The 12731-nt window shown below is 35.1% G+C and overlaps 2 protein-coding genes across 2 annotated transcripts; both read right to left on the bottom strand.

The window, feature by feature from the left end:
• Positions 1 to 367: 367 nt before the first annotated feature.
• On the bottom strand, positions 368 to 6394 carry LOC129283176 (uncharacterized). The gene is made up of 6 exons (XM_064114046.1): positions 6362 to 6394; positions 3822 to 3896; positions 3246 to 3362; positions 1909 to 1959; positions 1151 to 1451; positions 368 to 544 (listed from the first exon to the last, which is right to left on the bottom strand). The coding sequence occupies exons 1-6, from the start codon at positions 6392 to 6394 to the stop codon at positions 417 to 419; spliced, it is 705 nt and encodes a 234-aa protein (XP_063970116.1). The 3' UTR covers positions 368 to 416.
• LOC129280409 (uncharacterized) lies at positions 4654 to 12731 on the bottom strand. The gene is made up of 4 exons (XM_064114011.1): positions 10372 to 12731; positions 9596 to 9755; positions 8554 to 8685; positions 4654 to 6465 (listed from the first exon to the last, which is right to left on the bottom strand). The coding sequence occupies exons 1-4, from the start codon at positions 10564 to 10566 to the stop codon at positions 6416 to 6418; spliced, it is 537 nt and encodes a 178-aa protein (XP_063970081.1). The 5' UTR covers positions 10567 to 12731; the 3' UTR covers positions 4654 to 6415.

Here is a 12731-nt window from a genome sequence, read left to right as displayed (position 1 = left end):
TTGAAATCATAATGCCTCTGGCCACTAAAAAAATAATTAGAACATGCTTTGGTCCACAATGGTAATGTACACTGAAACTACATCACACTCTTAAATATGACAGTAAAACTATAACTTTCTTACGAGGTAGTAACAAGAAATCAGATAGTGGCAGTACACATGGCAGTATATAAGTTGCACCCACTTGTCTGCTGACAAGAAGAAAATATCCAGAAGGTAGAAGCAGAAGCATTTTAGCACCTGTGGTAAATACAATTTAACTTATGAACCATGCCTCACTTAAAAAGAGGTCAAGATGAAATTTGCTTCCTGTAAAATTTGGCAAGTTAGAGCGAAAGTCAGCTCTTAGAAATCTCTCCGATAAAAGATGTACATATATATCAAATTTCCAAGGACAAGTCTGTTTCTGTTTCTGTTTAGAGCTTCTTCTTATTTTTTAATGCCCTTCGCACCGTTGCACATTTTTGATTTATCTTCTTGTTGAACTCCTGAGCGCTGAAGCAGCTATGGCCCCCAGGAGTTCTGAAACGGCGTAAGACACACTCTGAAACAGAAAATGAGAAAAGTTGAAAATTTGCATTAAACACATTAACATAAATACACAGAGGCAAAGTAGTAATTTTTTTTTTTTTACAATTAAAATTTAAATACTTCAACAGTTTCTAGTCAAAAGCCCACTTGCCCAGGGAAAGAGTGGAAGCAATCATCCATTTTTCTTCCATTATTGGGCAACTGTTTATCATAAGTAAATGTCTGGCATACGTTGTAATCCAATAGATGCTTTCCACTTCACTAGGAGCAAAGGTCAAGTTCCTGATTATTCTGCCGTCTAACTCTAGTAATGTATAGAAATAAAAACATGATATATACACAAATGCACACATTACAAAAAGCAAATGAACACTACCCGACTGTGAATATATAGCCATAACATCACATTTTATCATCAAACAGAATGACAATATGTTTTTATTAAATTAAAAACTTGAGTGGATACGCATCATTGTTGCAATCTGAGCAAAACATTCAATACCCAATCTAAAATGGCCAAAATAGGGGAATTGAAAAGTTAATGTCATAATCTTGCTAGCGTTTAAAACTACGGTTGCCTCTGGTATGTTCTGAGGTGGATAAGACAAAGAATACCTACCTTTAATTTGGTCCAGCTTGCCCTTGTCAAGGGGCTTGCTCTCCTCCCCTTCCCCTTTGTTCACAGCTGGCCTTGATCCACAGGCATTCCCGTGGGCCAGACTTTCCCCAAAGACTGCCTCTAGAAGGGAGCACAGAAGGGCCTCCTTTGTTCCTCCTTTACTGAAGGCAGTCCTCTTGGCCATTTCAGTCAGGAGTGGAATACCTCCTGAAAATAATGGCACCAGTTCCTGAGAAGAGCAGTTAGGAAGGATACATGTATTTAGAGTAGTGTGTAAAATTTTGATAACAAATTCAAGAAGCTTCATTCACTAAGTGAGAACAGAAAGAGATGTAAATCCACTGCAATTCGTTGATAAAAAAAAAAAAAGCCATACTTAAAATGTGGTAGTTAATACATGTTCTTGGGGTAGGGGGTTCAACTGAAGAAAAAAAATGTTCTTTTTATTTTTTTAATCATAAAAATAAAAGTCAACCAAGTGAGCAAATATAATATTCCGGCAGTTTTAAAGGCATATGGGAGCAGTGTTGGCAAGAACAAAAATGTTGCATTTTGTGCTGAATTGAGGCACCAATTTTTTTGTAAATTACCCCAAAATACATGTTGGAAATGTGAAGGTTTTGAGATTTATTTTTATGTAAAAAGATTGATAAATCTCCTTTGTTTTCCTTTGTTTTTTAAAAATGCCAGTACGACGGTTTTCAAACATTTCTAGATAATCTCAACAAAGAATACACAAATTAACAAAGTACACTGACCATGCTCGGGGGTGACATCTGGAAGGCTGCTGCTTGCTCTACAGATGGACTCTGTACATGTGATAAGTAGATTCAAGTTTGTATCAATGTGGCACTGCAATTGACCATCTAAAACAGAAAATGCTAATTTTTGTGTGCATTGTGGAATTGAAGTTAAAACTTGATTTTACTTCTGACTACAACTTTATCAACAGGGCAATGTGTGTTTGTTACTTGACGTGCATTATGTTTCAATAACCAAAACAAAGTGCTCATGCACACCTCAAAATTGTATCAGTAACTTTAACGAATTGCCCAAACCAATCCGTGACTTAAATATTTAAAAATTTTGTATGGATATTTAATTTAATAATGCAACGTGAGAAGGCAAAATCATTACTCTCATCAAGTTGACTTCATTTTGACCAGAAGACAAGATATTGTACTTCATATCTTAACTAGATTTCAATGAATAGTTGCAATGATAGAGATACTACATCTCGTGGAATCAAGTTGACTGCTTAAGATACAGTACCTCCTCTTCCAATCCCATCCCAATCTAGTCAACTTCATGACATTCGATATCTTGTATGTTTTTGTGTAATCTTAACAAGATTCAAGATCTCTTCTTGCATGAACCTATTTAATTATCTCATCTTCTTGGCTAAGTTTTCAAGCTTCCTTATTACTGTAATCAAGTGCTTGCAAGCTGTGCTTTTTACAGACAGGAATGAGTCAGTGACATTACCATAAATAAAACCACTCTGAAACAAATTATATACAGTAGTTGACAAAAAACATTAAATAAAATAGTGAAATTAAGAATACAGAAATATCTTACAGCTGAGCTTGAAAAAAAGAGCTGCTTCGGGGGCGCCTTTGGTGTATCAATCTAGCAAAGATAAAATATATATATATATATATATATATATATGAATTGGTGATAGAGACAAAGCCACTCTCATTTACTCACATTTCAGCAAGAACATTACAACCAACTTATATTACCTAAGAAATATATTTTAAGGAGATCATAATTCAAGTTTTCTTACCCACTGGACAACAGTTGTTTAATATAAAGGCCAGGGGAAAAAATCATTGAAATTGAGTGAGTCATCTTCAATCTGAAGTTACTCTCTAGATAGCAACCTAAACAGAACAAGCTGAAATATTAAAAGACAAATTTGCATCAGAAAACATCAAACTTTAATAACTTCAAAAAGTCAATCAAAATTTTGACAGAAACTAGAGCACTTTGACTGTACACACTTGAAAATATGCCTGCAAACCTAGTGACCTCAAGTCAATTAATAGAATGATATTTACCCACTAGAAATTATGACAAATTAATGACTTACAGCATCCATTGGCACCACCCCTTGAATATCTGGAGGGGTCTCCCGAAGGGCCTGCAGAGGGGCCTGCTGAGGGGTGTGCCGCGGGGCCTGCTGAGGGGTCTCATGAGGAGTCACAGCCTATGAAAAAAGGGGGAAATTACCCACAATGAATCAGTGTGAGGATGTACAAGGAACAACCATTCTGAGGCTGGGCAGGACTCAAACGTTTTGTTTTTTTACATCAGGTTGCTTGTACATTGTAATATCAGGAAATGATCAATTAGAATTTTAATAAAAAGAAAAAGTAAGCAATTTGACTGAAAACAGGAGAAATATGCTTCTGCCAGCCTGCTGAGTTCATTGTCATTTTACCTTAATCATAGCTGGGCAAAAACTTATTCCAGGAAGACAATTTGATTTTGGTATAATACACAATTTTTTAATTGACCCCATGCAGTCCTAAACAAGGTATTTCCCATGTCATGTACCTCTGTAACAAGTTTTATGAAATTCTGTTATTTGCTTCTTCAGTTCTTCAGTGCATAAATAAGAAAATTCATTCAGACAAAATGACAGAAGCATTAAAAAAAGACTTACATCACGTGATGGGGCAACACTCTTTTTAAAGAGTACTCTCTTGGGAGGCTCTGTGGTCTGTGTTGGTAGACTTGTCTAGGAAAGAAAAACACATGTATTTCCAACAATGAGCAAAATGGCAAGCAAGATGCATCAGTCAATGAGAAATAGTGACCGAATCAAAGGCACTTTGCTTCCAAACAACCTTCTATGAACATTTCTTTCTAGTAGCCTTGCACACACACTACATTAATTTTTGAGATGGGCTAACAATTCAATTCATGGGCTTTTGATTCGGAAACTAATCATTTTACAACAGACTTGTTTAAAGCAAGGTTCTCTTACAATAATGCATTTCTGATGACCCATGAATGAAGAATATCATAAGAAATGTAAGTAGTTGTTCTGGCCACCTGCTCTTTCTCATTTGTTAGCAGTGCAGAGAATTGTGTCATGGATGTATTAATGACATCATAAAGCCCACTTGTAAGGCTGTCCTCGCCTTATCTTATCCTCACCACCTCCACCCTCAAACATGTGCTTGTATGTTCAGGGGTGAAGGTACGGAGGATGAGAGGAGAGGAGTCCTTGGGGGAGACAAAAAAAATAGCAATGGAAGTTCCAAAATATAAAATTGGTTCTTAGTCGAATTATACTTTAGGCAAGATCGTCTTGTATATCAAACTGATTATGCGATGCAAGTTTACGCACTAATACGCATTCTCTCTATTAGAAAGAGAAGATTCAGTAAAGAAACTTGTCTTTTTTCCCTTTTCAAGATCTTCAAGATCTTGAAAAGGGAAAAAAGACAAGTTTCTTTACTCTTTTTTCCCTTTTCAAGATCTTCAAGATCTTGAAAAGGGAAAAAAGACAAGTTTCTTTACTGAATATACCACTTTCACTACACGTATTTCTTTAAAATTAGGCAAAAGGTTATGTGAAAACATTCAGTCACTCAGATAGTTGAATTATTGTTACAAGCATACAAATCAATAACGACCTTCTATGGCTCATGGAATGGCTCTCTTTTTGTCAAATTTGGAGACGAGTGCTATCACTGAAATGCACGGAAAATGCATTAAAATATTCTTATGTCAAGGTACCTTGGAAAACTACATGAATGCAATTAATTAACATACAAACTCGTAAATAAGAATGTGTAGAACATTTGCGTCACATAATCTTGTTAAAGGGGAAGTCTACCCTGACATTAAGATGGTTTTGATAAAAGCAGAAAAATGAGAGAAACGTATCGATGAAGGTCTGACGAAAATCCATTAAAGGATATTAAAGTTATGAATTTTTAAAGTTTTAATTTTGTGATGTCACTTGCGAGCTGCTCTCCCATATGCTGTGTACTGTAAATTCCATAAATCTCCATTTTCTTTAAAATATCATTAGACAAATGCTTTTACACACGCCTCTATGAAAAAGATCTTTTCCTTCATCAAGAACCGCGAAAAATGGCAATTTATGGAATTTACACCACACAACATATGGGAGAGCAGCTCGCAAGTGACGTCACGATATAAAATTTTTAAAAATTCATAACTTTAATATCCTTTGATGGATTTTCGTCAGACTTTCACCGATATGCTTCTCTTATTTTGCTGCTTTTATCAAAACTATCTTAATGCCAGGGTGAACTTCCCCTTTAAGGGATGACCATTCATGAATGTACTACAGGCAAACCCTATTAAAAGCAAAAGGCTATAACAGACTGCCAATTTAACGAGCAATATTTGAGGAATGCAAACAAAGAGGAAGCACAACAAAATAACTGTTTATAACAAAAAATCATTACTACGAGCACAATTTTGTGGGGCCAATGACCTTGTTAAAAAGATAAATATGAAAGGTTGAGTAAAAACAGCATAATATACAAATTGGGAAAAACTGATTGGTTTTCAAATTCTCCCATCTGCATTATGATAAAATTTCATAGGTTTGTAGAAAGCAGCCAACCTTTTCCCAAAATTGGATTTTAAAAAGAAGATGGGTTAAAGGTCTTCTTAAGTGTGGGAGCCCCAAAATTTTAAGGCAAACCTTCACTTAATTTGCATGATGATTTGAAAGAGGATGTTATTTAACACAACCTCCTGCAAGGATTTTCAGAACAAATGTGTATGAAGGCAAATACTAACAAAAGAATACAAAATTTTGGTTTTCTGCATACACCACAAAACCCAAATTTTATATTTTTTTCATCAATATTCTTCTTCAAACACATCTGTTCTGAAAATCCTTGCAGAAGTGTGTGTTAAATGATATGCTGTTTCTCATCATTATATAATAAAAGTGGTATTTTGCCAACAAATATTTGTTGAATTTTGGGAAGAAGGATTTAAGGAAGAATGGTTGGGAGAATTCAAAAACTGGGTGGGAGAATTTACAGTTAGATGGGGTTGCACATAACACCTTCAAAGAAAACCACAACTTTAGTTGTGGTCTAAGATATTTTTTTAAAGCTTTCTAGAGGGTTTGTACAATAATAGGAATATAATTAACATTTCACATGAAAAATCAATCAGTTTTTTGTCATCAACCTGCAACAATGTTACCTGTTCTCTTATGCTGGCTATATTGGAATGCATGTATTTTAGTTAAAGAATGGGTTAGTCGGAATCTGAATCTTGGACAGCTGGTGGTGGTACAATTTCGGCATCTGTGGCAAAAAATAAATAGACAGAAACCAATCAAGATTGAAAAACCAGATCATGGAAACATTCCCTACTATAGATATAATAAAATTGTACTCACAGCCAGGGGGGGGGGGGGGTCCCACTTCAGATCTCAGCCGTGGATGAGTAAATCATCACCAAAATTTGGTACACATAGAGGGTTACTATCTATGAATACCCTCATGAAGTTTCAATTTGATTGAATTATCGCATTTTGATTTATGGCGCCAAATGTGATGCATCGTTTAGCGCAAAAGGAATGGGATAATAGCAAATTCAGAAATTTAGATATAAAACTGCAATGGAAGGTCCAATAAGACTAAACTTGGTATAAAAAAATGTGGCAGACCAAGAGGAATAAGCCTGCCAAATATCTTTTAAATATCTTATTCACTTTTTGAGTTATGAGGAATAATGCATCCGGCATAAAAATGTGACATTTCAAATTACACACGGTTATTAATACACAGCTTATTGGAAAAATCTCATTTTAGCGCGAAAATTTTGCGCAATGGGTTAACAGTAAGTGTGATTTTCACAAATTTGGTACCAAAAAATGTGCAAGACATTTGGTGATGCTACTGTGCGATTCATTAAGAGGGTTAAAGAAAGTAGCCCTGATTTGTACATCCTCCCAAAGTTTGATGCAATTCCATGAGTAGAAACTCTTTGTTATGAAAATAACCTAGTTCAAATTTGAGAGCAAATGAACCAGTTGTATGAAAATGAGAAGTGAATGGATTTCTTTTATTTTTGTTTTATTTAATCCGAATATGGCATCAAACACTCTTAATAACAAAGAAAATAAACACTTTTGGTAAAATGGCAGGGATATTCTTAAATGGAAAGAGTCGATATAAAGTATATATATGCTCAGTGTTGAGATGCTCGACTGATAACAGTTTAAAGCCCCTTTAAAGTGTTGGGATCCACAAATTTGCCAAAAAAATGATGGCACAATTTCACTTAAATTGTATAATGATTAAAGGAGAATGAAACTCTTGGAGCAAGTTAGCTTTTGTGAAAGCAGAAAAATCAAAGAATAAGATCAACAAAAGTTTGAGTAAAATAGGACTAGCAATAGAAGAGTTATGAGCATTTGAATGTCGTGATCACTAATGCTATGGAGATCCTCACATTGGCAATGCGACCCAGATCTATGATGTCACAGATGAACAACTCTCCCCTTTTGGACACTGAAAATATACCCCAAAACATCTCTTTTTGCTCATTCTAATCATATGACAAACGATTCATCAATGATATAATGTTGTGAAACCTCTGTACTTGTCCTCTCATAAATAGAACACCTTATCTTGTGATAGACTCTATAAAAGTGAGAATATAAGTGAAATAAGTACTAAAGTAATGAAGGAGTTGTACGTGTGTGACATCACAGATCTTGGTCGCATTGCCAATTGGAGGATCTACATGGCATTAGTGATCTCAATATTCAAATGCTCATAACTTTCTTATTATTCATTCAATCTTCCTCAAACTTTCAACAATATGTTTCTTTGATTTTTCTCTTTGATATGGATTCAGCTGGTTTCAAGGGTTTCATTCTCCTTTAACAGATTGAAAGAGAATGTCATTTAACACACACTTCTGCAAGGATTTTCAAAACAACTCGTGTTTGAAGACGAATATTGATGAAGTGATGCAAAAGTTAGATTTTGTGTTGTGCACAGAAAATATTTGTCTTCAAACACACTTGTTTTGAAAATCGTTGCAGAAGTGTGTGTTAAATGATATCCTCTTTCATATTATACAATTTAAGAGAAATTTTAACACTTTGGAGGGGCTTTCAGTTAAAAAAAATGAGTGGTTCTATAATTCTGTATTTCATTTTTGTTCAAATAATATGTAATGTACGTGTAAAATTACCAATCTTATGATCCACCTATCAAAATACCTGCAAGAATGGTGCATTTTAAATGCTTGTTTTCACTAATTTTATTTCAATTTTTATTTCATTCAATTTAAAAAAACATTATATAAGACAATCTGATATATTACATAGAATAAACAATACAATCTGGACATGGACATAAAATCGGACAGTTTTATACCATTTCTGCGAGCAGCTTCTTGAGCTCTTTTCTTCCTCCCCCCAGAGCGGTCGCCTGCATATTTCAGCCAGTTCTTAATTATGGCTTCGGTACAGGAATCTGTTGATTCTCTCCAGCATCTCCTTGCCGCTTCTGAAATATTTAGATGACATATATGATGTAGAAATCTTGATATTGTGTTCTGAAATAGCAGATATTTAACCAATATGTAGTTTTCCTACAATTTCAGATATTGAAGACATACATTTACACATACCCATTCTTTTATAAAATCTAAGAATTATTCACATCCATTAATTTGTGATAAAAGAAGTCAAACCAATTGCAATGAAGTCTTCTATCAGGTAATCATACATGCAAGCTTTAAAGATACACTGTCCCTTTTACAGCCAACATCAAATTCTGTAGAACTTTACAGGAATTATGAATATGTCATGTATGTCCTATCTGAAATTTAAACATTAGCAGTGTCCTAGTATTCAAATTATGCAAGGAAATTCATAACTTCCTTATTAGTTATCCGATTTTACTCAATTTTTTTTGGCCCTGTTTCTCTTGTTTTTCTGCATCTATTAAAAGCAAATTATTTTTGGAGTGGACTTAGCCTTTAAGTCGATTCAACAACTAATGGCCGTCATTTTCCCACAAAAAGCCATTTTTAAGCCCTTTCGTTTTGAGGGAAGTTCTAAATTAGTATTGTCTTTCAAATGCTGTTGGAATTCAACGTTTTCATTTTTTTGGTCTGCAAATGGGACATAGTACCTTTAAATGAAATACCTTGATTATTTTTTAAGTTATCATGGTAGCAAGATGTCTTGGTAATTTAAATTGACCTGTGACCTTGAATCTTTTACCCTAAAATATGATCAGGTAATCTTTACATGGTGAAATATATTCACATACCAAGTTCCATTAAGAAATCCCAATCGGTTCTCAAGCTATCACGCTAAAGAAAAAACTTATGGATGGATGTACGGACAACCTAAAAACATGTCTCTGGCATCACAATGTGGCGGAGGCATAAAAAAAATAATAAACTTACTACTTATGACCTTGGCAAGCATAAGGGATCCAATACCAAGTTTGTTCCCTTTCCCTTTCCAATTGAGCTGGGCAGCAAACTGATCGGTAAAGGTGGTCTTTAAGATCCTCATGACCATATCTCTGTGGGTCGCCCCGACCAAGGTACCAAGGAACACTGTCTGTAGATGAAATAACATTTCATTTATAAAGGCATTGTAAAGTATTGAGAAATTCATGAAATAGGCTTAACATTTATAATTTTAATATATTCAATGCCCCTGATGATAAATTAAAAGCACTAGAAAATTTAGCCTCTAAAATGCTTGTTTCAAAAAATTTAATATACAAAATTATTGAGACTCCAAATATATAACAGTTCCTCTGACAATAAAATTCGACCTGTGACCATGAAAGTCTCACATGCATTTCTGATGTTTCTTCACCCAATACTGAAACAAAATTGTTCTTTTTTAGGGTGGAAACTTTGTCTTAATCCAAAGTAATATCACTTGAGAGAAGGCTCTATATACATTGCCTGCATAATTACCACAACAAAAAAATGGGTATAGGTAAGAATAGAAACACTTGAGGGTACATATTTGACCTTGGAAAGCATATATCTGAGAAGCCAACTCCAACAAAGATTTTTGGTAAGCAAATTTTCACTAATTAAGACTGAGTACTATTTTAATGATTACATTACTACTCACTGGGTAGACAGGCTTTCATTCTTATATATTATTGGATATTTTGGTTTTCATTAAAAAAGTATCAAGTAAATAAAATTCAACTTACCAACTTCCTTCTCTGTGTCTGATCCCTTAATTTTTCTTCTAGGTCCAGGAGCTCCTGTGAGGTGAGAGGAAGAGAGAAATCCTCCTCCTCCACCTCAGAGCTCACACCTGAATTACCAACCCTCTGTAGCAAGAGTTTAATCTGCTGAACTTGTTGTTTTATTTCAACAAGGAACTTAAGAATATTGGCATACATAGTTTGATCTGGAATATAAAATTGGAAAACAAATAAAAGTATATGAGGTCAACGCAGTGACAAAATAAAGACAAAAACAAAATAAAAAATGTATCAAAGAATTGGGAACAGCAAAACTTTGTGTAGCTACAGTACATATTTCACCTAAGGTTTTATACATTCCATTGAACATGTACGCAATCCAAAAATGAGATCTTTGTGCAATAATACTAAAAAAAAGTATTCTTGTATCTGACTCCTCAAATATGAATTTCTACATGTATGTGAGACAGCAAAGTCTCTGTGAACTTGTAAAAGTTTGGTAATTAACATGTATTTATATACACTACTCAAAAAAAGTTAAGGACCACTTTTTAAAACGTACATAAAGATTTTATACAAGGTGTTTTATTTCTGGAAATACCTCAGTACAACTGTCCTAAATGTCCTTAAACACGCTGTAATCAATTTCACGCATGGGTGGTTTCAGTTGTTGCACAATGTCTCTCGCATCACTGCACATCCTGAAAATTGGGTTTAAGTCCGGGGACCTCGCTGGCCACTCCATACGCTCAATCCCCTGGCCCTCAAGGAACTCGGTCACCACCCTAGCTCGGTGGGCACGGGCATTGTCATCCATGAAAATGATGTTTTGTCCCACATTTTCTGCAAATGGCACCACTATAGGTTCAAGGACCTCATCCCTGTACCTCACTCCTGTCATTGCTCCCCCTGGGACCACGTAGAGACGAGTACGGTTGGCGTAGGTGATGCCTCCCCACACCATGACGCTGCCTCCCCCATAACGGTCATGTTCTGCAATACAGGGGTCTGCAAATCTCTCTCCTGGTCGCCTCCAGACTCTCGAACGTCCATCATTGTGGTCAAGGGAAAATCTGCTCTCATCTGTGAACAGAACTCTACGCCATTAAATGAATAAATAAATATAAATAAAGTTTTCAGTACATTCAGTGAGATGCACACAAACAAAAATATTTGTCAATGAAAAGAGATATTGTTATCTGGGTGGTGGCCATTTTGAATATCAGGAAAATAAATATTTTGTCAAAAATAATATTTTCAGAGAGTATTTCACTCCTGCCACATGATTTTATGCATTTCATATCCAATGTGCAGACAATTTTAGAATTTTCATGGGTAATTTGCATATTTTGGCAGCCATATTGGATTTTGCCAATTTGCGGAAAGATTCCACGAGTGGCATCATTCAGATTCGTAATCAGCACCCTCGAATTGACAAGAAATCATAAAAAAATATTGTATATATAAAAAAACAAGGTTATGCCTTTTCTATCCTGGACTATTAGGCTCCTTGAAGATGTTGCCAATCTTCTCCCTGAACATTGTTGGTATCATGATTACAGTATGGCCGCTCTTGTTACAGCATCTGCAAAAGAAGGGAAACTTCATGTTTATGGCAAAGCACTCCAATTTATCCATTATACATAGTATACATTTTCCCATTTTCCACTTTATATCCATTGTACAAAGATACTTTGAATATCATAGTTGAATTTTATCAATTTCTGCATTAAACATGACAATGTCACAAAATTGAACAGATACTTACAAGAGCATTTACAAAATATGTGAAATTCACACTGGTTGGCATGCATGACAAAAATTATCAATCATTTGTAAAGTCGGGTGCTACATCACATGGCGTCGTAGGCTGAATCAAACAAAAACAATGCAGGATGTAGATCAATTTAAACTAAACAATAGATAGCCGCATCACATTAGGCCATAGGTCAAATTTGTACAGCACCCGACTTGACAGATGATTGATAATGCAATAAAGAAAGATAAAGAGAACGTCTGGAATTGGGTCTACAAGTAGCAAATGTGTAACAATGGAGGCTGACAAAAGAATGCAACGACTGATGGTGTCAACACAACTTCCACACGTACACATCATTAAGAACCTACAGCGAAAACACTCTAATGAATGAGTTACATTATTATTTACATACCTCGACATTCCTTGTCATTCCTAGTAATAGGAATCCTCTCAGCTAGTATCTTGAAACACTGTGGCGTGGATTTTGCTTTCAATCGTTTCCAGTACTTAACAATGGCCATCCCGAATTTTTTTAACCCAAGGGTCATTTTGCCCTTGAACCCCTCGTCCTCCAAGCTGCCAATCAGCCGGTCCATTTCAGCCA

This window comes from Lytechinus pictus, chromosome 19 (genome assembly GCF_037042905.1).
Source record: "Lytechinus pictus isolate F3 Inbred chromosome 19, Lp3.0, whole genome shotgun sequence".
NCBI classification, from domain to species: Eukaryota; Metazoa; Echinodermata; class Echinoidea; order Temnopleuroida; family Toxopneustidae; genus Lytechinus; species Lytechinus pictus.
This window is presented reverse-complemented; position numbering and strand designations above follow the sequence as displayed.

Excerpts from the sequence above, each read along its gene's own strand:
- LOC129280409 (XM_064114011.1), bottom strand. The coding sequence starts at position 10,566 with ATGTATGCCAATATTCTTAAGTTCCTTGTTGAAATAAAACAACAAGTT. Across the intron at positions 8,686-9,595 it reads GCTTGCCAAGGTCATAAGTA|AAGCGGCAAGGAGATGCTGG; the intron begins GTAAGTTTATTA and ends TAAATATTTCAG. Across the intron at positions 6,466-8,553 it reads AGAAGCTGCTCGCAGAAATG|ATGCCGAAATTGTACCACCA; the intron begins GTATAAAACTGT and ends TTTTTGCCACAG.
- LOC129283176 (XM_064114046.1), bottom strand. The coding sequence starts at position 6,394 with ATGCATTCCAATATAGCCAGCATAAGAGAACAG. Across the intron at positions 1,452-1,908 it reads AGATGTCACCCCCGAGCATG|CTTCTTGAATTTGTTATCAA; the intron begins GTCAGTGTACTT and ends TAGTGAATGAAG. Across the intron at positions 545-1,150 it reads CAAGCTGGACCAAATTAAAG|AGTGTGTCTTACGCCGTTTC; the intron begins GTAGGTATTCTT and ends TTTCTGTTTCAG.